Source organism: Dermacentor andersoni, chromosome 10, assembly GCF_023375885.2.
Source record: "Dermacentor andersoni chromosome 10, qqDerAnde1_hic_scaffold, whole genome shotgun sequence".
NCBI lineage: Eukaryota > Metazoa > Arthropoda > Arachnida > Ixodida > Ixodidae > Dermacentor > Dermacentor andersoni.
In genome coordinates, this window is record NC_092823.1 from 105,357,934 (window position 1) to 105,382,331 (window position 24,398).

The following is a 24,398-nucleotide window of genomic DNA, read 5'->3' on the forward strand; positions in this document are numbered from 1 at the left end:
TCTGCCTTTTATGACTGTATCCAATATTAAATTTTCGCATTTTTTCACATTCCAGGAGGAAGATGCGCAACATAGCAAGAAATCAAGGAAATACGGCTTAGTTGCTTCAGAACAAGAAAGCAATACAACATTCCATAACACATCTCCATCAGACCATTTAGGACCCTCAGCAGATGAATCAATGAACTACCTAGCAGCAACGAAAGCTAGAAGTCATAGCAATGCAGGCACGGAGCATTCCCGAATGACGTGCGCAGAGGTAGTCAAAAAGTCCTATCCGAAACCTACTGCAACAGCAGCATTTAATCACGACCGAGACGATGGGCAAGAGAGCTGTCACCGAAAAAGCGGAAGCTATGAGGTCAATGAGACCTCTCCCTGCCAAACTCGAAGCAGTATTTGTGAAGGCAAGCCCGCGTATTCTGCGGTGTCAGAGGATAGAAAACTCAATCCAAGCAATGTCACTGGGCACATGCCTGGAGGAGTACCTTCGAGTCATCAGCCGAATAAAGGTTTTTCCTTTGAAAGCACAGAAGAAGACAGCAAACCAAAGTATGTTGCGGGTTCCCCACAACCCGGAAGCCTTAGCGAAGAAGTCGCTCCTACTCTATTGAGTTTACAACACGAACAAAGCGAAATCATCCAAGCGGATTCTCTGGGAAGCGCCAACACGAAGTATGAGGTGTCACGAGGAATATCATCGCAAAATTCACGGATAGGGCACTTCCGAGAAAAAGACGGGTGCGTAAAAACGCTTGATCAAACACAACAAGAACTCAGCGAGGGCACCAACGAGAGACAGTGTGATGAAACGGAGAGGTCAATCAGTGGACTCGACAGTGACTTAGTTTCTACTGAGCAAAAAAGCTACACAGCATTCCAGAACGCAACTCCATCATACCATTCAGCACCCTCAGCAGATGAACCAATGAAGTATTTAGCAGCAACGAAAGCTAGAAGTCATAGCACTGCAGGCACGGAGCCTTGCCGAATGACGTGTGCAGAGGCATTCAAAGAGTCCAATCCGACGCCTACTACAACAGGAGCATTTATTCACGACCGAGACGATGGGCAAGAGAGCTGTCACCGAAAAAGCGGAAGCTATGAGATCAATGAGACCTGTCCCTGCAAAACACGAAGCAGTATTTTTCAGGGCAAGCCCGCGTATTCTGCGGTGTCAGAGGATAGAAAAATCAATCCAAGCAGTGTCACTCGGCACATGCCTGGAGGAGTACCTTCGAGTCATCAGCTGAATAAAGGTTTTTACTTTGAAACCGCGGAGGAAGACAGCAAACCAAAGTATGTTGCGGGTTCCCCACAACCCGGAAGCCTTAGCGAAGAAGTCCCTCCTACTTTATTGAGTTTACAACACGAACAAAGCGAAATCATCCAAGTGGATGCTCTGGGAAGTGCAAACACGAAGTACGAGGTGTCACGAGGAATGTCATCGCAAAATTCACGGATACGGCACTTCCGAGAAAAAGGCGGGTGCGTAAAAACGCATGATCAAACACAACAAGAACTCAGCGAGGGCACCAACGAGAGACAGTGTGATGAAACGGAAAGGTCAATCAGTGGACTCGACAGTGACTTAGTTTCTTCTGAGCAAGAAAGCTACACAGCATTCCAGAACGCAGCTCCATCACACCATTCAGGACCCTCAGCAGGTGAACCAATGAAGTATCTAGCAGCAACGAAACCTAGAAGTCATAGCGCTGCAGGCACGGAGCCTTGCCGAATGACGTACGCAGAGGTAGTCACAAAGTCCTATCCGACACCTACTGCAACAGCAGCATTTATTCATGACCGAGATGATGGACCAGAGAGCTGTCCCCGAAAATGCGAAAGCTATGAGGTCAGTGAGTCCTATGCTTACAAGATAGGAGGAATCAATATTTGTGAGGACAAGCCGGCGCACTCTGTGGTGTCAGAGGATAAAAAAATCTCTTCAAACGCATTCGCTGTAGACATTGGCAGAGGAGCACTTTCGTGTCGTCAACCGAATAAGGGTTTTTCCACTGAAACCACAGATGAAGACAGCAAACCAAAGTGTGTTACCGGTTCTCCTCTACCCGGCAGCTCAAGCGGAGAAGTCCCTCCTACTCCACTTAACTTACAACACCAAGATAACGAAATCCGCCAAGCGGATGCTCTGAGAAGCAGCACAACGAAGTATGAGAGGTCACGAAGACGATCATCGCAGAATGCACGGATAGTTTGGAACAGCGGTGTGACGCAAAAACACGACAACGTCGGGGTTAGAAAAGAGCGCAGGGCAGGGCTGACCAACACAGAAACCCGGTGCACCTCGAGCAAGGCAGTGGCTTCTTTAAGTCATCCAGAACCTACGGAAAAATCGCCTGTAGGGACCTTTTACACGGCGAACGTAAATCTAGAAATGAGAAGCACTGAAAAGCATAGAAGAGCAAACTTCCCTAAGCGCGTCGACTTTTATTCTTGCATCAGTTGTAAGGGCAGCTGGGAAGAGAATGACGAACATTTGAAGCCTAAGGCGTCAAAGCATTGCTATGAATCTGGGTCAAACAACGAAAAGCCCTCTCAAGGCAGTCGCAATAGATGTCAAAACTCTGAAATTTCACAAGCTTGCAATGAAGATCCGGCAAAAGTAGAGAAAAGCGCGTGCAGCGAAACAGACACCACCGCTACAGTACAAGATTTCACCCATCAAAAAAAATGGCGTTGACTCTACAGCTCCTGCTCCTGCATTTGAAGCGTCGACGTACGATCAACTAAAGACTAAAGTGACTGTACGGCGTAAATTTCAGACAGACATTCCTTGTTCACTGCAACCCACGTGTGATGGCGACACCTTCGCAGACTTGCATCGCGCAGATACTGTACAACGCAGTTCCCAGGAGCTTTACTCGCAAACAGTACATTCTTCTATGAATGCTTGCAGCCTAAGCCTGGAACAAGCGGAGCAGAGTATCGACGATGTGTCCAACAATCAGGAGCATTCATTTAGCGAATCTTTGTAAAGTCTGGAGACGGAAGTTTGACAAACAACTGGGGAGTAACCACAGGGAGCCAAGCCAAAGCACTCGTTTAATGGCGGAACAGAGGCTATCTAGACGTAACCCTAAGCGCCGATCTAAATATGCGTCTAGCCACAGTCCTTTTCACATGCAAGCTTGAAGATTAGGACTTCTGAGAAGTGACAAGTATTTTTATTCATATTACTGAGACACGACGAAGCATATTGAAAAGTGTAACTACAAGCAGTCGTTCATTCACTCATATGATTTCGGAAGTTGAGTACTTCTTTAACTGGCCTGCGAATTATGATCTCTGGGTGACAATGTGTTGAGGTGTTGCAGGCCATGATTTCTATGGAGCATTCCGCTGCCCGAAATAACTTATCATTTAATTTGTTAAGTATACACGCAGATGGATAAAGACCAATCAGGACTGTACCTATTCGACATAGTGTGCATTTTCATGAGTGGTTCTTAGTGGATCTTTGCTTACTGTTCTCTTCGTGAATTGTTTAGCGTTAATATAGGTGTACAACCAAATAGAAGTGGAAAAACGTAACTTTAGAAATTCGTAGCAACGCTGTAAATTTTGCAGAAAATACGTTGTAGTGTCTACCACCACCTTCTCTCAAGAATTGATGCAGCTTGGAGCCGAGTCATGTGCGCCTTTTTTGAATTACACAACAACAGAATATTATGTGATCAACTTCACATCTGCACCCATCTGCCGCCCTCAAGCATAGTGTGACAGCCAAAGGGAGCGGATGCAATTATCGCTCTTCGAGCGCTCCTAATCTGGTGCCGCAAAAACTGAACTAAGTAGAACAGTTTTAAATGCGTTTCGCTTAGTTCGTGGGACCTACATGCAACGAGAATGATATGTTCAACTTATTTAGGACACTTATGGGGAGCGATATTAGGAGCCATACATAGAGCAGACACTCAAGGATGTTCGCTCCCACACGTTCCACTTACCACGGTATTCAGAAATGCATCTTAATTGCAGCCCATGCTTGACTTGATGTAAACGACGCCCGGTACGAACGCACCCAAGACGCTCATCGCATTTCCTCTGGTGCGTTCCCGACAGGCATCATTTAAATGAAGCCAAGCGTGGCCTTCAAATTAAGATGTATATATGAATACGGGGTTAGTAATTAGAAGACGTTTGCACATAGGTTCCACTAACATAGGGCGACTAGATACATAACGAGGTTTAGAGTGTAGGTTTAGAGTGTATGCATGGTCTTTCTAGCCTACGCAGTATATGTAAATTTCTAATAAAAGCTAAGTACTCAAGCTCTCTTTTTAATGCTTAGGTGCCTTTGGTCGATGGGTGCAGTGCTCTGACGATAGCTGGTGCCAAGCTTTCACTATATCTGTGTGACGAACATTAAAGCATGTGGTATCTGACAGAAATAGCGCAGGAGCCGCTAACAATCAAAATTTGCTACCGAAGCTGTGAAAGGGGGAGGGGGAGAGGAAGCTTGCCCTCGCTGCTGTAAAGGTGCAACGTATCTAACGCTGGTCCACATTTTAGATAAGGACTGTTGTTTAAGCCATCAAATTCCCTTCATTAGAGTGACGGGCTCCAACAGATGCGCAACGTGAAATTCGAAGCACTCGTAAGTTTTACAGGAAGACAGTACGGGCCGTTGATGTGTAGTGCGCAGAGGTAAAGATCCTGAAAATATGAAGTGATGGGCCTTAGTAACACAATTCACAACGGAAAGCATCTGCTTTCAAACGCGTGTTCCCAACAGAACACGCATGCCTTACGTACAGTATACGGACCGACCCGGCCATGAGTGGATCCATAAGACTTTGTCGCCAAATTAAGACGCTTTACTTTTGGTAATCACTGAAACAGACGAAGAGTGTTCGGGAACGCATAGAGGTTCCTACAAAAATTACTAGAAAGAAGTCTTGCGCTACTATCCATGAGAGTTGCAAGTATGGCGGTTCAGCGAGAACGAAAATGATGGTTAGCATAAAGATTTGCCTGAAGTTATTCCTGGGGGCCTCAAGTGAAATTTCTAAATTTGCAAACTAGTGATTTTCAACAGAGTGTTGCAATAAAGATGTAACAATGCGCAATGACTGTGCTTAGGCGCAGTCTTCTTGCTTTCTGTGTTTGGAAAAATAATATTGCTTCGGGCCTGAGGCCCGCAAAGGCGGATAAAATGTAAACAAAAGCACAAGAAGGTCGGACGCCACAAGCACGAAAACCAGGCAGATTTATGTACTAACCATCATTTCCGTGGCAACTTAATGATCATGGTGCCACAGTTCCTTCTAGTTATTTTAGTACAACATTCTCTGCAGGGATGAGCAGAGTTTATTGAGGATTAGGTCACTTATTACCGCCATATCAGGGTAACATTTATAATGGTTCGTATTTGAACGTTTTTACCAACTATACACTTTAAAGTACGGCGTTGAAGACCATGTTAAACGCTAAAGTAGCCGTACTGACTTTGATGCCATGAAATAACTAGCGCGAACATTGTACACAAACAATGTACCCAGACATACCAACGCTCATTAGCCATTTCTGTGTCTGTTTGTCACTGTTTATATGCGTGCATTGGTTGCGTACAAGTTTTGCGCCTGTTCTGCCATGGCCTCAAAGCACCAGCTCGCCCAGAAAGGAGTTGCGCTGGCTATGCTTCTGCTCTCTCACGTCTAAGCTCTAGGAACAGTTGCACTTTTGGGTTGTATATTTGTCACGCCACATTAATCGCCATCGGTCTTGCTTGCGTTTCCTTTCTTGAAAACGCTTCGCTCGTTACTTTCCTGTCGGGAATGCTCTCTGAGGCTGATAACACGCATGCCATTCATGACTACGAAACATCGGGCTTGTAGCTTTAAAGGAGATGCGGGCAAGACAGGTGGCCATTATTGTTGTGTGGTAAATATACACCCCAATAAGTGGAATTGTTTTAGACTGTAAATAATCAAGCCAATGTCGCAGTTTCGCCTGACAGGCGAAGCATCGAGTGCGATATCAAATTATTAGACAGCTATCCCCAGTAAGGAGACAAGTTTTATCACCCGTATAAACTTGTAAAAATTCGCTTAGTAAGAAAATGAGCAAACATGGTGTCACGCAGTCAAGCAAACACATTTCACTCGATGACTGCGGACACTCGCTGTCAGAACGCTAGCGTCATTAACAGCTACAGCAGCGAGGGAATTGACCTTCGGGCTGTCTTTCGCTTCAACGCGAACTAAGGGGCAAGAGCACAGCACACACGAAGCTATCAGCCTTTGGTGCACCTATGTACTGTGTACCCACCGAAGATTGCTTTTGAGGTGGTCACCACGCAATGTTGTTGAAGCCTCACGCTTCAACAACTTTGTCGCTTTTGCAACCAAACGCACTGAGCGTGCCTGGAGATATTATAACACTGAACGCGTGGACCGCGCATGTACCGCCGATACAAGGGCAGCACAGCGACAACGGCGCGAATGCCTTTCAAAAGCCCGTGCAATTTATATCGCCACAAAACAAATTGGTAGTCTCGTCCCACGGACGAAGCATTCACAGCTATCAATGTTTGTCGTTGCGCTTGCACTTCTCGGACAGTGTTCGAATTGTATGCGGATGCGACATGTTGGTCCGATGCGGCACGCATGGCCACTCCTGCTGGGCAGTCAGAACAGCGCCCTGACAGCTTCTGAGCGTCTCACAACGTTTGTCTATTCGGCGTAGATGGGGACGGAGCGCCGTGTGCCGCGCGCGGCGCTGAGTGTAACAGTTTACAAGGATTGACTGACGGGCCAGTTGGTTCATTATCACCGAACAGCGCTTCAAGACAGGACGCGATGGAGTAACCCTTGCAGGGCGTGTGTGTGGTTACTCCCTTGCGTTCTTTCTTGAAGCGCTGTCATTTCTGCGAGTGTAACAGTAATTCATGACAACGATAGGCTGCGCTAGCACGGTCGCCTTAAGTGAGCCATCTTAATAAATCTAATGGGCGCAGTATCCTTAGCTGTGTTAGGAGGGCCAGAAATGTAAGAACTATTCCCTTTTCTGAAGGTAAATAACCACGTAAGTGCGCTGAAGCAGGTGAAGAGAAAGCTGTAGTATTTTTAGCTAAGCAATTGTTTGCGCCCATGATATTCACGACTACTGCGGAAAGCAATTGCTAGCTCTCAGGTCACACAGCTTCCTCGACCGCGGAGGCCACCCGCAAGGAAGGTGACCAAACAACTCCGTCTGCTCTTAATAAAGCTCAGTTATCCTCATAATCTAGCTTGGTTGTCTGTTTGAGCAGGCCTTATGTTAAGCATTGCTAACGGAATCGTTAGAACGCGCTCGCATCTGTCCATAATGTAAAGCATCATCACATAAACCTTTTGACCCTACTAGGTGGTTTTATTCGTTTCTTACATTCAGCTTTAGTTTTACTCCAAGCAAACGGCGAAGGACATGACAAAGATTTGCTAGCGAACATGCTTGCAACCTACTTATATTACGTAATTATCTCGTGCCTGGCGCTAAATGATGAAAAGGGCACTGCATGAAAAAAGAAGAGGAAACATAGGCGGGCACATCAATGAAACGCTGCCGTGTTTGAAGCACAAACGCATCTCACGCTAAACTTGCCATATAATGCCGTTGCATGTTCGCCCTCTAAACATGCTCAAATAAATGTGGGAGGGACATTTTTCCTGGTGAATGCTTTGCGCGATCACACAACCTGGCCATCTGGCGTGGCAGATTGATCCGCTTCTACTTACACCAGTGCCTCTGGTGCCACCTTCTATATCTATACGAAATTTGCGGATAAGTTTGGTGACAAGGAAAGTATAAAAAGATACTGGTTTAACATCATAGGTGGAGCGCCGACGATGACTGCGCATACAATAGGCCATATGGCCAAAAGGACGCCTCAACCAGCTCACCGCACGACTAGGGTAATCAAAGTAGCAACAGCAGCGCCGGCGCTCCTGGCATGATCTGCTACTGTCCGCGGCCACGAATCCTTCCATCTCCCCTGCTACCCACTTAATCTTCAGTGTGGATGAGATAAGACCAGTGGTAAACCCCAGGCGTTGCTCAGCGCCGAGTGAAATGTGACATAATGTTAGCTTGGCGTTTACTTCCAGTTCCGCTTAAAGTACTGCGTACCCGCAGCAGCTTCGTAGGAACGCTAGTGGGGTCATAGTGGCGTGCGCACTACGATCAAGCCAAGGAGGTTAAAGAAAAATTGACCGCCCCTGCATTACTGTGAAGAGGGGCACCCGTGAACCTCGTGTTTCGTGGTTTTCGAAGTAGACCGCGAGACGACGTTGTCGACGACCTGTTGCTTCACGTTCCCTCAGCTCGGGATCCGCGGCTCTTCGTTGTCGTAACGTCTCCGCTTCGCATTCCCTCGCAGTGAGGTCGGCATGTCGACGACGAGCCCTTTCTCGAGCGAGTTCCCGGCGGCATTCATCAAACACCGCTTGTTCTTCGGCCGAATGCACGGCGCGTGGCCAACCCATCTATAGTGTTTCGACGCGGGAAACACTCTTTCCTGTCACGTTACCTAGAAACACGCCTCCTACTGGCGGAGAGGATGAGAAGCTCCCGTAGCTTCTTACGAGGAAGGGTGAAGGCAAGTCTTGCCCCTCCTTCACTAGAAGCAGAACCTTGTCCGATGATCTCCGCTTACAGATTAAGTGATTTGGGTCGGTTATTACCATGCTAGGCTAAATAGAAAATAAAAGGTGGTCGTTCCCAACGAAAATAATACCTACTAAACATTGATGATTGTCTTCCCAATGCAGTATGCCAGGATATTCAGATTTCACACTAAAACCAGTAATACACAAATACGCGTAGATAAGTATCTGTCTAGTAAAATAAGCCACGATTCACCAAGGAGGTTGATTAACTCGTGGAAAGTGTGCGAAAGCGCTTCCTCACAATTTTTTTATTGTTTACCTATAGTTTTGTCTTGCCGCTCCTGCTTGGCTCCACCTTCGGGATATCATTTCCACTCCAGCAGTTTTTCCTTAACCTCCTTATTGTTTAAGCCCGCAGCGGAAGAGAGAACGATACCCTGGCTCCACCGCTGACGCGTTTGAGCACAGCGTTGGCTACCATGCTTCCACTTCGCTTCGTCGTTTGTGTAGCCTAACGCATTACGGCTCACTGGAGACGCTCTCTGCAAGCGAGCCGTGCATGCACTTTCAAGTGGGCCGTCACGACAAACCTAGTAGTGGCGTGAGTGTGCCTCGTGTACCTGTGTGTTCGCTATCCTAATAATAGTTGTCCACGGCATCTTCGAGTTCACCTAATCCTGGAAATGGTAAGTTGAGCATTGCAACAAAAGAAAGCTGCGCAAGTGGGCCGGCATTAATGGCACGGAGAGGTAGTTTGCGGACAGAGCACGGGCCCAAGTAAAGCCCCTGAAAAATGGGACGCAAGAACAAAAATAGTTTGTGTTCTTCTTTCGTACGCCGACTTCTCCATACAACGGTAAGTCAAACGCGATGGTGCCTGAACGATGCACACGCGCTTTCCATTCACCGGAGACGACTACATTCAAAACAGATATGTAGAGCGTCCTGATTGTGGCGTCTTAGCGCTTTGTGATTCGCAATGCTGCATTTCGTGTCGTTCTTCAAGCAAATTGTTTCCCAGCGCATTTCCTTGAAAGTACGAATTTTTTTTGTGCGCGTCATGGGCTGGGAACGTGTGAGATCAATTAGAAACGGATATGCTTTAAGCGAAAATGAGGCAAGGATGCCACAATTTTATCGCAAGGAACTCTATAGTTTCTACGAGACGTGAAGAACGCATCTTCTCTGCCTGCTAGTCCTAAAACGCGGTGGTCATGATTACGTAAGTACACCATGTTATAACATGTATATAATTCTTCCTTTTTCTCGGTGACCATTTTATTTCGATAGCATTTTTGTGGACACTCCAAACGAGCTTTTGCTGTAGTGGTTAATCTCAACGCCAGCGTTGTCATGAGCTTCTGCATATATTATGGAGTATGCATAAAGTGGTCTAAATTTACTGGCGTGGCATTTTACCAACCGCGTAGTGGAGTCTGTGCGATGCCCTTACAAGCCGTACACGGCGTCCTAAAGCTCTTGAGGGTGCCAGAAATTTTGGCGCACCCGCGTAAATCGCGCCCACGTTACTAGGACCCGCGGATAGTTCGAACGCCGTCCCAGAACTTCAAGCGCGATGCTAAACCTTGCTATTGCAGTCAGGCAAACTAACAAATTTGTTTCCTCAGACTATCACCGTTGCCGATTTGTCGCTCGGCGCAAAACGTTCTTGCCGTTAGAATAGCAGCTTGGGCATGTCGGTTTTCCATCGTGGCGTTAACCGCGCAAAACGTCGAGGGAACACGAGATGAGAAGATGACACCACAAGTGCTGTCGCTTGTGGTGTGGTCTTCTAGTCTCGTTTTCCTTCTACGTTTTGCACTGTTAACAACAAGGTCCTTGCCGTGCTGCGATGACGTCACGCTCTTTGTTCACGCAGCTTCTTGGCCTAGTGTTACTCCAAGATGGCGGGAACAGTGGTGTCAATAAAAGGATCTATGCATAAGGATAGAAAGTTGGGCGAGTTGGTACGGTGACATGATCTTAGATTGTAACGCGAAGTGAACACGGACGAGTGCTAGTCCTGTCTGCTCGTTTCTGTGTCCGTGTTCACTTCCGCGCTACAATCCAAGATCATGATCTATGCATAGCCGTATTTTGCTTTCTCGATGAATGAAACCCGAATCGCAGAAGAATAAAGTTTCGATAATTCCAAAAGTGAATTATCGATTTCAGCTCCATATTTCCCCCTAATAATCTGAGCACAAAATTCTTGCACAGAGTTGCTACGTCCCGGCAGACAAGTCCGAAAATTCACGTGTGGTGTAACAATAATATCGACTTTCTGTTAAATTTTGCCAGAGCGAAGGTTGGAATTCCTGCAGAAGGCACTCCTCCTAGCTGTTTTATTTTTTCCTAGGCGCTTACCCCTCACACGGGCTGGCGGAATTTCATTTCCTAGAGTCAGTTTCTTTTTTCCTCCCGGCATGCAGAATGTACAGCGTGAGTTGTAGTTGTAAGGTATACTGCAACGGTGAACATGAAGTGAAGAAAAAATAGCAGGGAGCGTTACGTAACAACCTTGTAGCCAGCGAAAAAACAAAGGTGAATCGAAGAAGATGCCGGGCATCCTGCAATAAGCGCGTAATTGCGTAGCTTGATAGGCAAGCGGCACGCTACCCTAGATTGGCAACGCCAGAGTATCTCAACCCTAGATGACGCCAACGCCGTCCAAAGTGCGCAGATAGCGTCTCGTGGGCACGTATCTTGACCTCACTACAGCTAGCGGTATGTCAGTGCTGATTTATATCGGTCGCGAACTCTACAACTATAGGCGGCTCAATACCAAACGCCGGAGGCATCGCGGCCTAGAGAAAGATTGAAGCGTGACTTTATGGACAAACAATGAAGCAAACAGGAACAACCTATCTGAACGAAAAAAAAAAGGTTTTACGTATTTGTCTATTCCATTCCATGTCATAAAATTTCATGTCATGAAATTGACTAGTAAGTAATAATGACGTCAGAAAAAGAAATCCCTTTTTTCTTTTAAAGCTAATTCGCACTCGATAGCCGCTACAGGCCACTGCAACCAGGGCCGCATGACTGCCGTGTCGCCATTCAGCGACTAAGCTGTCACATTCGTTCTTTTTTTTTTTTTTGGTTTGTCCCGACTGCAACTTCCCCTTGCTGTGGCGGAATCGGCTCTCGACGTTGCTTCGCAGTCTCGTAATCAGCGCCGGCGCGGGCTATCGCTCGCTGCATTTGGCTGGCGAACACTTGGAACGTTGCCAGTGTTCTGCTCGGAAGGGAGGCCGTTCGACCGTGAGTCGAGCTGTCCACAGCGAAGTACAGGCTACATGTGCTAGGTGCCTCAGCGACAGCGTTGTTTCAGCAATTGCGATTCGGTATTTCAGGTTTGTAGTACGTTTTCCTTTTCTTTCCGAGCTTTCCTCGTAGTGGGGAGTGGCAATGCCTGCATATTGGTAGGAAGCTGTTTGTGAATCCGACGGCACGACCCTGTGAGTCCATTTCCGGCAGCTCGTAGAACACAGCCTGACAGAGAGACACGCTGATCAACGTTGTCAGCACTGTTTACTTCTTTCACTCGGTGGTTTGTTGTGTGCTAGAAACAGTGGCATACTAACTGCTCTTTTAACAGCTGCCGTTCGCTGTCAGTTTCTGGTGACGCGCGGTGAATCTATGCCTATCGAACGCAGGCCGCCGATCCTCTGACTGACTTTTAATGCCTGCGGTTTCAAAATGGGCTCCTAAAAACTGAGCTGCGCCTTTTGTTAGTGACCTTCGTGTACAAATCAAGCCTCGTTGCTATAACATCGATTGTCACCAATGCAAGGGTATAAGCTAAGAGCACAATTATTGACAATGACAACGCCACAGTAGCTTTTGTTAGGTAAACACCGATTTCGTATTCTTCACTTTCCTGCAAAGCGAACAGAATGCCATGAAGTACATAATAACATTGGATTGGAAGGTAATAATAAAGCAGCATTTTGTTGTTTAATTTGAACCACCTGCACTACTTCACTCATTACTGCGTTGCGCTGCATATCTCTACGGGTGACATAGCTAGCGAGATGGATGGCGCCTGTGGCAGCCACATTTGGATCAAGGCGAAAAAGTTTGTGGAGTTTGATTTAGGGGCACGTTAACGAGCCCCAGGTGGTAAAAAATTAACCTGGAGTCCCTCACCAATGCGTGCTTCATTATTCTATCGAGGACTTGGCGCAAAAAAGTGGACTCTATTATTGTGACCTGGATTTCGTGCATTTGGGCAAACGAAAGCATAGTTAATTTTTTTTTTGCTTGTTGTAGTTATCCGCACAAGAATACTCTGACCCGTGTCGTTTATTGCAGTTACTTAAGTGCTATTTCTATAGTATCCTATGCGTTTCTTCTTTGTTCGTTGTTGTTTCCTGTTTTGAACGCGACATGTAAAAAAGGCTAGAACTTACTGCTCCCACTTCATTGTCTTAAATTCTCTTTTCCTTTTATGATATAGTGGCATCAGTGAGGAAAAAGAACGTCTAACTGTTTTTTAGGCTTAATAGGGAAATCGGCATAAGCTGTGTGAACACATGTCAACAGTAGCACATGTATACACTTAATGAGCATGCTTGGAGGTAGCATTAAAGAAAAGGGGGTAATTGGGAATATAGTATACGTTTTGAGATTACGTGAAAGATCACTCTGATTGTGGGCAGCGCTTTGCATAATCTGAAAATTTCAAAAATGAGAGACAAGCTTCAAGTCTCCCCGGTAGCACCTCATGATGTCAATAGATTTGTTTAGTGTTTCCTCGAGAGTGGTCAATTGTTCGCCAATAAGCAGGGAGCGCACTGTCTTCTAAACGAACCAAATACTCAAGATTTTGTGCTTTGAAAACTTTTTAACAAAAATGGGACCAAGGATACAAGTAAACGTGGTTTGCATTGACGCCATTGTGGTCAACATCTGGGGGTGCCAGCACATCGAGATGCCGGCTAAACAAGAGATGTGACCGCACAACAGGCGCCTCTTGCGCAGAGCGACAGATCGATAATAGTTAGAACTCAGAGAGAAGCGGTTAACTTCAAAAACCAAAACAATGTACGGGTGATATGGTGCGCTGACTCATCGTGGCCGGCCATGTTCGGGTACCAGTACTATGAGAACGGGCATCTAAAATGTCACGTGAAAACTATCTCTACTTCTAAATTTCTCACATAATACTTGTGTATCGGTTCGCAGGAGAGAAATTCAAGAAATGAAATGTTGTCCCGATTTGTCTGCAAACTTATTTGAATTCGCGAGGTAGCAGCAGTAGCGGTTGATACGAGCCCACCCTCGTCATCTGCACCAGTTACCTGTATGCATCACGATGGCGATGTAAGATGCTTCTTGAAGGGACAATGTTGATGCTAGGTGTATGCGCGGTGAAGTGCGACCTATATATTTAAACGCATTCAGGACTTCATACGCCTTTTCACAGGCGCACATCGATTCGTGGGGACTGGGTAAGAATGGCCACAAACCCACTTGCACATACCCTATGCCGAAGCTGTCCGTTCGCGCACATACCCAGCGACCAAAGTTGTTAACTAGTCCAGACATCAGCCAGTACCAAGTTCTCTATTAGCGCTACAAATGAATAGCAGCGAGAATCGCGGGGAAAACGGACACCATCCAAAAGTATAACAATATATACCTGATTGCTGAAGTTGTCCCTGTGTATTCTATACACATGTATACCTGGCGTGGTAACGACAACGAACGTTGAACCCCGTGCACAATGTCAAAAAACTTTCGCTTTCAAGTGCCCTCACCAGGTTTGGGCATAGTAAACAGACAAGCGTGGCTGTTGGCAGCATGGCAACGCAATAATATGATTCATGCTGTGTCCCCTAATTATCCAAGCAATTTCAAAAATTTAGTTGTGGTAACGTGCTCTGCAGACGGCCCCCTACAACTTCTAGTGTATAACCAAACTTTGCAATTGGGTCCCTTGAGGGACCCATTAAAGTGCTTTCCTAGACTAAACATAGTTTAGTGCCCCTTAAGCGGCAAATTTATTATTACGCTGAAGTGGCCCTGTTTGTGGCCGAAACTCCTTTGCAGGAAACCAGTATGAGGGTGGATGTGCAGTACAGAGACCTTCCGGGAGGTACTCACAAGCTGAGGTTCGCCGATGAGCTCCCTCGGCACGTGATGTGTGGCACGTGCGGAATGCTTTCTATGCATATGTACGAGGATGAGCAAGGGCACGCTTTTTGCAACGTGTGCGTCTGCCTGGGCAGCCCAGTGGCGGCGATATTTTGCAAGTACGAGAACAGGAACGTTCCTGTCGATCAGGTACGACCTACGCCATAGGTGGATCTACTGTTTTTGTCGTACAGTGTTCGTTAGCGTACGACACAAAGGGATGAATACCAGTGACCACCGAAGACCTGAGAGTACTGACTTGGGTGTGTTGGTGAACCATTGCAGAAAGGAAACAACGCACAAACAACGGGGAACAAGGTGTCGTCTGTGGTTTCATCCTTGCCTTGGTCACCGTTGTTCTTTGTACGCTGCTTTCTTCCCAAATACACGTCAGGGACATAATGACTTTTCAAGTGGCCTCATGTTATTTCCAGCTCACCCGTAAACATGCCACCTTTGTGTGGAATACTGGCCGGGCTACCAAATACGTATGCGGAAATGGGAACGCTGGTACCGGCACCCTGGGACGCATTCTTCAACCACAGGGAAGAGCTTTACGTCATATTGGTCTTCTCATGGGGAAAAAAAAGCAAGGTGCTCAATCTTAACAATGATGTACCTGTCGATGCATTACAGTGTGATTTGAGTCTAATGTGGTACGTTGCTGGATTGGAGCTTCATTTTAATGCGAAAGAATTATATTACCCATGAAATTAAAAATCCGGCGAGCGTTCGGCATTAACAGCCGATGGAAACAAAACACACGTGGCCACGTTTTGGCGTCACGTTCCCGGCGCTGGGCCTGCGGCGCCTCGCACTATATCCCACGGCGTCAGACGGAAGCCGTGGCCCACACAAAAAAAATGACTTTGTGCAAATCAACAATTGAGTTCACCCCCGCGCCAGACCGACCTGTCCCACTCTGAAAATTTACTTGGCCTGCCCCACATTTTAGGAGCACGTCTTCAAAATTAAGTTTACCCAATTAAAGCACATGACCCAGTGATAAGCATCGCGCGGAAGATTCAGAATGCTTTCGCATTCAGTGCACATACGGAGACTTAAGTGCCTCTGTTACTTATATCTTGTACTTTTCGCCGCCATATGGCACCATCAAATTGGATGTTCCCGTCAACGACTCGGGTAATCCGGTATGCCGCAAACTGTAATACATATACAGACAAGCTCTAGCTCTGTTAGTTTCTAGTACAATGCGAACGTTCCACCCATTTCACCCAAAACGACGCGCTATGTATTGAACAAGCGATCTCGGGTAGTTCGAGCCCAAACTTAGCCGATAACACCGAAAAAACACGAGGACTTTCAATGTCATCACCTTCGTTAGTATTCTATTATGTCGCGCCTACACGTGAGTGACCTAGGCCAGCGAAGCATTTGCTTTCCTTCCTTTCATTCTTTCTGGTGTTACAGTGCCGCATCTAAACTAATTGAATACTATTAACACAAATTTCCGTAATACCTGAAACTACAACGTTTCTTTTTGTTCTTGTTGCAGCTGATTGAAGCATTTGACATCATTCAAGTAATAAAAGACCAGGTTGTGTATTGTCCTAATGAAGAAAAGGGTTGTCCCGTTTACACGCCTCTATGCAGAATAGAGGTAAGCTATTGCTCGTTATATGAAGCAATATTTGGAAACGTCGAGCACATGACCAAAGAGGTTGAAGGCTCTTAAAGGGAGCATTTCCTCAGCTTTCATAAATTATCGTCATGCGCATCACTCTCAAGTTAGTTATTTATGCGAGTGTCATCAATGTTTAAGTAAATATCAGATCTCCATTCCTACCGATTTTGAACAGGGCAAATTATATGTTCCCTAGGTTCAATGCCCATCGTCTAGAGCTAACTTTTTGCAGCTATGTATGCTGCCGACAAATCTGGCTGCTCTATGCAATTGCGAAATTGGCTGCCTTCTCCTAAATGATTGAAGTATCCCTTTGTAAGGCAATGCAGAGACTGAAGTGCCCTTTCTCTTTATTTTGATCTCAGAAGTTTCATGTGTTATGTCTAATGGCAATTGATGAAATAAAAAAGATAAGATGCATAAAATATTAAATTGACAACACTTCAGCATGAGAACAATACGCAAATTCGGCAATCTTGCAAACAAATCCAACAAGTCTTAAAGAAATAGGTCACATGTGAACCTTTTAACTCAACATAATATACCACGGTTCTGGCCAGAGGCGCACATATCGGCTTACCGGTGTAAGCCATAGAATGCTGTAAAATTTCACACCATCATGTTCTTGTCGTTCACATTCATTCTCGCTTCTTCCCTTCCTGCAGACTACAGTAGCAGACCGAATATACCTCTTGTTCTACCTATCTATCGATCTATATCTATATATCTAAAGTCAATCGATACCTCTCTGAGCATAGCGTCGAGCGGACTCGCAGTTCACCGCCCAATTATAAGTCAATGCTGGGGAAACGTCGGTCTGTTGAATAAATCTGTTTCCTGTTTTTTTTTCTTTTACAGGATCATTACCTTCAATGCGAGAAGACTGAAATTGAATGCCTACAATGCCAGCAGCGAATCAAAGGGTGCCATTGGAAGAGTCACTCGAGAGACTGTCCTCGAAAAATAGTACAGTGCCGATTTTGCGTGGCAGCTTTCCCACAGATTGATCTCCAGGTATTTCTAATAGACCACCAACTCGCCTTTCCAAATCAAAGTAACTGTCACGGGCCTGCACTAACACAAATAGTTGAGAAATATTGTCTATTCGAAGCACGTGGAAGAGGTCCTTCAAGGTTTACGACATAGCAATAAGTCGCACCGTTTCACTGTCACAGCGCGGAGCAGATTCCGTTTATGTGGCATCATCTAAATAAGCCTCTCCGGGAAACTATAGTAAGCCTGCTTTGTTGAGTATTGCATGTTGTGAATGAATAACCCATATCAGCGGGCTTAATTCGCGTCCTTGCTCTTTATTTTCGTCCTGCATCTGTTCTTTGTTCCATCGTGATCAGTTGCCAACAAGCTCACCTTTTGTCGCCGCTGCATTGTCATTTCTCCTCTGGTATTTCTGAACCCTGGCTAACCAGCGGGCTTGCAATATTTTTTTCATGATAATTAAACATATTTGTTACTCGCGGTTCTCTACTTGCCTCGCTTAAGCACAAATTCAAGGGCTGCAATAAAAAAATTCACATTTAGGCTTAACGTCTTAGATGTCATCGCGAAGCTAACATGAAAACCACTCATGAAAACGTATCCCAACGTCACTTCATTTCATGATGACGTCACTGCGCGCATGCTTCATGAATGGCGTGCATTGTTTTTTGTGGGACGGCCCACTTTCAGACGCACGAAGCCCTGTGTTCTGAGAATCCAAACTGTATGACATCACCGACTGTGCTGCATTCATACACTAGCAAGGTGCCTCCGTTGCCTGTTTCGGAGCAGAAAGAAAATGGGTCAGGACACGTTTCTTTCAGTGTAAGTATTCCACTGCCCGTGATATCTTGTTCTTGTTCAGGTAATGTCATGGGCAACAAAATGAGAAAGAAAAGATAAGAGTAAAGAAAACGAGTTCTGTGCACGTATTACTGCATTCACTGTAAACCAATTTACGCCCTTAATGGTCCTTAAGGGTGCGCATTGGTCTTTAATTTGCAGTTTAACGTGCGCGAGGATGTGATAGTGTCAGTTATAGACGCAAACAAACATTGAACCTGCAAATCAGTCTGTACCGTGTCAAACACAGCGAAGTGTTAACCCTGAATTCTGTTCTCAAAAAAAGCTGCCCTTTCTTCTGCACTCAACTCAGTAGAGCTTAAAGCGGAGTGGTAGAGTGTCTAAACGAAAACCACCATTTCCGCTCCACCTTGCTTCTTGCAATTGCGAAATAGATAGGTTTTGCATTCATGTAAGAAGTTTGAAGAGCAAAAAAAGTGTGGTTAAATATTTTGATATGAAGTGCGCGTCTTTGACCTGAAATGTTCCCATTGTGCTCAATGTTACCGCCTGTGCACAGAACTATATCAGCCGCGCCCGCACAAAGGAACCAATGGTACCCGCTGTGATTGCTTAGTGGCTATGGTGTTGGGCTGTTAAGCACGAGGTCGCGGGATCATATCCCGAACATGGCAGCAGCATTTCGATAGGGGCGAAACATGAAAACACCCATGTGCTTAGATTCAGAAGGCGGTTTTGGCACGTAAAACCCCATAACGTAATTTTTAATTTCAACGAAAGGTCGTGTATAACGATTACACTCGACACGTATTTGCAGCGTCGTTACATGCACTTGCGGCAAAGAAAGCGCGCTAAATCGCAATGATTTATAATCACAGCGGTAGCACAGCACGTTAAAAGAAAACGTAGTTGGCGCTATTCTCCGCTTTGCTAAATGCGATGCAAAACACACCTGGCACATAGTTTTGCGCATGTGCACAAACGAATTCATTTTTTAATCAAGTCATATACTCCTTTCGCAGGGTGCCAACTGACGCAGGTCATCAAAATACGAATCAGCCCTTCTGCACTTTCAGTTAACCCTGCACTCTCCCATTCGGAGTGACAGTATGCCTGCTAAATGGCCCCGGCATAGGCAAGCACGAACACTAGTCGATCGAGGCGCACTCTTGTTTGCTTTGCTCGGCGGTAGAGAGTCGTGCACGTCAATTTGTTCGAACAATCCTCTCGGCCAGCTTGCGATAACACGGTGGCTATGACGTTTTGCTGCTGAGCTCGAGGTCACGGGTTCATTTCAGGCCCCGGCGGGCCCCGTTGAGATGAAGGCGAAGTGCACCAAACGTTTGCCTATGCAACACACGTCTTGAGATATGTGGAGCAGTTACTCAAATGCCATGAATTTGGTCATTTCATTTGTGCATCTATCGCGTATGGCAGTAACGGAAACTGACACGCGCTATGTGCCACGTAGTGTAACGTAGTGCTACGTAATCTGACACTAGCGACAATCACGTTAAACAGCTATAGTTTGCGTTGCCATGATAGAAGTGTACGTACGATTGTGACCTCTTGGTAAGAAAGTCGGGTTGCTGTGTTGTGGGTCCAGGGATCGACCTAAAATCGGGCACGTAGTTAAATTGTTTTGAGCTATTGGTCAAGACACCGGCAGTACGCAGCAGCCGCGGTCAAGAAGGTCCAGAATGCCATAGGAAAGCTTCCCTTTAAACGCTCGCGTACCATGCATTGGCTTCACTTTGAAAAAAAAAAACGCAAAAACAGGTGGCCGAAATCAATGAGGAGCATTCCACTACAGCGTGCCTCATAATCGGACTGTGGGTTCGTCATGTAGAACCAGAGATTTTAGTTAAATTTTTCTAACAATTAGTTTTGTCGTTGGGTGCTGGTGCGTATCAGTTTGTAGATTACATGGCGACGTTCCTTGTTGGACAGTTTCGTACGTGTTTCTAAGATGTACGCGAGCATTAAGTTAACAGGGGTGAGGAACGATGCAACACAGGTGGTCACATAGAGTTCATATTTTCCCTATTCATTTTCTTCATTATGAGCGCCTAGTATATTACTGTTGGTTATATTTCTGTTTTGAGAAAATGCTTATGCTAGCTCCTTACTCATTCTCCAACAGAATAGAATATACAAACCATGCAATTTCTTTTTTTCAATAGGGACATCGCGTTGCAAAATAAGGCGAAGTATATAGTTATGTTATGCAGTCTTTCTTGAAAAAAGTTATTCCAGTAAGCTCGAGGCCTTTAAACATGACTAAACACGTTTTATTTCTTGAAACCTCTGCGCTCGCTACTTTCATGTCAAGAATGCCATGTCACGCTAAAAACGCGCACGCTGCTCATGACTTGGAAGTGCTGGGCGCGCAGCTTTGAAGTAACGAAAGACGCGCAACATTGATTACGATTATTGTACTGTGAGTATTGTGATTAGGAACAACATAAACACTGAACAGGGCAAACATTTGTTACCGCGTATGCTGCCGAAAAGGTCAGTGTTAAAGCTAGAGGAAATTCAGTTAGCCTGAAATGACGCAAATATCAAGGGTTGGGAGCGGTGCCCATCATCAACTTTCCGCACTACATCCCCGCGATGGCACGCACTTTGTCAGCTTTGCCAGTTTCTTTTTCTTGTTGCTTAAAAACGAGGACTATATTGGGATGGACACGAAGGCTCAAGACAGAAATCTATAGGTATTGCACAGAAATACAGCTCAAACATGCCTAGATATTTTTGAAACCGCTACGTCATAAAGGCGGATACTAGTGCTCGGGTTAGGAGCGTGATATTCAGGAAGGGAAATTTTTCCACCATTTTAACCCTTAGAATGACTGTTTCTTCAACCAACACATTGCGAAAAAAGAGCTTTGAAAGAATAACGCACCCGCATAAACACTTTTGCCTTGTCTGGTTCGCTCTCGTCGCGTGATTGCTTTGCAAAAGAGAAACATTATCAAGTTGTTCGCTGTTTTTGCTTTTATTTCACCTAACTGTAATGCCTCCGGTGCAGATGACGTCACCTACACGAGATCCTGTAAAAATCCGGCGTCAAGGATGGCCTTGGTTTTTCCTGCCCGCGGTTTACATTTTTACCTGCCTCACCTTTTTTCTTCGTGTCACTCTGAACGTCTGCGTAAAACCAATACTCAACATTGCGTTCATGGCAAGCCGTTTCACGTGGCGAGTATTCTTTAGCCTATATCGGGCAGCGCTATCGGGCTTTGGTTCTTCATCGAATGACTCTTTGCAAAACGCAAAACCTCGCTCTGTGCACCATAAAAGTTTTTACTAGTCGCTCACCTATTGCACGTGCGTTTTCACTGACCTGCCGTGTTCTGGTATGCCAGAAGCATGACGCACAAAATAGTTTGCACATTCCTCAAGTAATAGCAATAAAAACTTAAGTTAACTTGAACTGGCTTCATTTTTTCTGTCAATATCATTACCTTATGTGTGATAAGGGCAAGGAAAGATGTGAGGATGATACGTCTAAATTGTATTTTTTTACCGTACGGGAGCTAATGCTCTGTTAACTATGTAACCAGAATAGAGCTGATTGCACAAAATATACTACACTTTATTAATAATAAAGTCGATTTTAGGAACAGTTATGAGGTTATACGTGTGTGAGATTGACAGCGCAAAGACTGAATTCACAGTGTTCTCAAGTTCTTTCATTTCGTGTTTGTGGTTGTTAGTTTGCCATGCAAAATAAAAAACTTCTATACTTCTAGACCCAACTTTTAATACCCGTCTCCTGCTGAAGGTTTACAAATCGGCAATGCGGTTGATGAGCCCAATACCTAAGTGCTATATGCCATTGGTCAGCCTTCTTCGCTAATAACATGTCCAGCAGGACAACGGTCGGTTATGGGCTCTTAGGAACCGTTGTTTGCGTAAACACACTATTTTTAAATATGTTCACAAGCTAATAAGCGCCCGTGGTGTAATATACCTAAGCCAGCTTTATTCTGACATGAAACTGCATGAAACTTAGGCAATAATGAATATGCATAAGCCAGTTTTCATGTGGCAATATCTTCTTAATAGCTACCTCTTGGTTACTAAATTTGAAACTAAATGAAAAGTTTGCCCACAAGAAGGGCCGACGGTCCCAAAATATAGGTACAAGAAACATCAACAACAACAAAAATTACAAAGTTCTTTCAAATATACGTAACCAAATCGCAAGAACACTAACAAAGGAAGTCTTTAGATGTATGCCCCCACCCCCCAAAAAAGAACGATTTTAGACTAAATACAGGAGTAACAGAATTGTGCACATGTACTGTGAACACACAAGAGGTTAAAAATGCCTTCTAACTGCCGTCCACTAGGAATTCAACTCAATGTCTATGAGAAAATGTTGTGCTGTCCTTATTGTCCGTCTCCTGTTCTGAGATAATGGCCAGCGCCCAAACTATTTCTGCACAAAGAAACGACACTGATCTGAAGCGTTTAGACGACTGCAAATTATCATTTGTTGCTTCTCATGTTGCAGGCACTCGACGAGCCAGTGTTCAACGAAAGCTTCTATTGTGCGGCTGTGTGGGCACTCAGATGAAGCCATTTGCTTTATGCGGTGCGAGTAATGTATATAGGCTACATCGAGGCGTAGGTGGTGCAGGAATACGTTTAGTGTTCGGTCCACCTTGAGGTTTACAGAGAAGCGCTGCTGAGGGGGAATATTATACAGTAAAAACGACATTACATGTTCATCAAACCATGTCGTCCGTCATAAGTTTCTTCGCAGGCCGCAAAGGGCTCGCTTAGCATCTAATGGCGAGAAGGGAATATGTGTGTGATTATAAAGTATGCTCCTAAGCTTCCGGTTTCTCTGCTGCTTCATCGCTTACTACACCAATAAGTTATTGAATACACTGTAAACCAATCTGACTAACACAAAAGGCCGTAAGAGTTTGCGCTTTAGTAATTTACTGTCATAACATTGGCGACAATATGCCGTCAATGTCTGGAGGTCTGCTTTAGAATCGGAGAAAATGACCCATCATCTGACATACGCACATCCGCCAACAAATTGCACAGCTTGAGAAATGTCCAGTGTCGGAACCTACCGCGAAACTCAGTGAACACAAAATGGGGAATTTGCAATTGCTGTGTGCCACGACCCTGTTATGGTGCATGCAGAATTTAAATACACTCGCGTAATAAGCTTGAATTAAGTTTATGAGGGACCAACGGTGGAGAAAATTATTTCAGAGCTGCCTGCTAAACGATCGCTCAGTGTGGCATAGTGATTTTTCACATCAAACCGATACTATTCTTTATTAAAACGTGGTCACTTCAATGATAACATGATGCATGATACGAATCTTGCGTTAGGTGTCGCCACACCGCATTGTTTAGAGGCACGCAACTTGTCGTTATAGCTTCTTGACTATTCCGCAATTACAAGCTACTTGACACTCACTTTCACCAGTAGTTTGGAGCAGATTGGCATGACGGAGGGTAGTAACGGACGAGAAACGAGTATAGGACACGAGGTATAAAACCTTTGACGGGCTATATTTCACGTACATGATGTGGTGACACATTTACGAGGTTTTACCAGAAGACATGTTTGCGAACGTTCCCTGTAAGATTTTCAGGTTTCTTCAAGTGTTCTTGACGGAAATCTCCTGTGGAAGGTATTCTCCTCTCTACATATGTGCTCAGAAGAAACACAAAACACCTTATTTGCACATATCTTAAGAACCTATACCCAACATTTCGAATGCGCTTCCATGGCTCGGAGCTTATGCAATGTTTTTTACGAGACTGTTTTTCGCATTCGGTAATACTGCCTGAACCAAATGCCTGCACGAAGTATCACGGCACTCGCAAACTTAAGTATTTCTTTCACTACTCCCTTCGGGCTACAGTTATGGCACATAAAACAACACACACTCGCAGAAAGGAGGAAGTCTGGAGCAAAAGGTATTAATCGTTGCCATGAGCATTGCTTCAGATATTTTAGGCTCCTCCCAAAGTATCAAATAACACGAAGCGATCAAGCAGACAGCATTACTGAGACCGGCTCAAAGCGCCGGAAGTGTCTGTTGCGGCAAACAGGAATTTAAAGCATCCAAGGCAACGCTACATTCTACAAAGTTTCCGCACGACGAGCACACATTCCTAAAAATGTTCCAGTGTTTTATGTGCAAAAACAGCAATAT

The 24,398-nt window shown here is 45.2% G+C and overlaps 1 protein-coding gene across 6 annotated transcripts in view; it reads left to right on the forward strand.

The window, feature by feature from the left end:
• Positions 1-24,398, forward strand: part of LOC126544574 (uncharacterized) — a 235,665-nt gene that overhangs the window by 209,433 nt on the left and 1,834 nt on the right. For 5 of the 6 annotated variants that reach the window (XM_055077729.2, XM_055077730.2, XM_055077731.1 and 2 more), the window contains one exon: positions 56-3,460. In XM_055077729.2, coding sequence (XP_054933704.1) covers positions 56-2,704 — 2,649 coding nt within the window. In that variant the 3' untranslated portion in view covers positions 2,705-3,460. Of the gene's footprint in view, positions 1-55; positions 3,461-14,669; positions 14,904-16,269; positions 16,375-17,256; positions 17,413-18,084; positions 18,220-24,398 lie in introns of those variants that run through there. The other variant, XM_072284971.1, reaches the window with a different exon arrangement.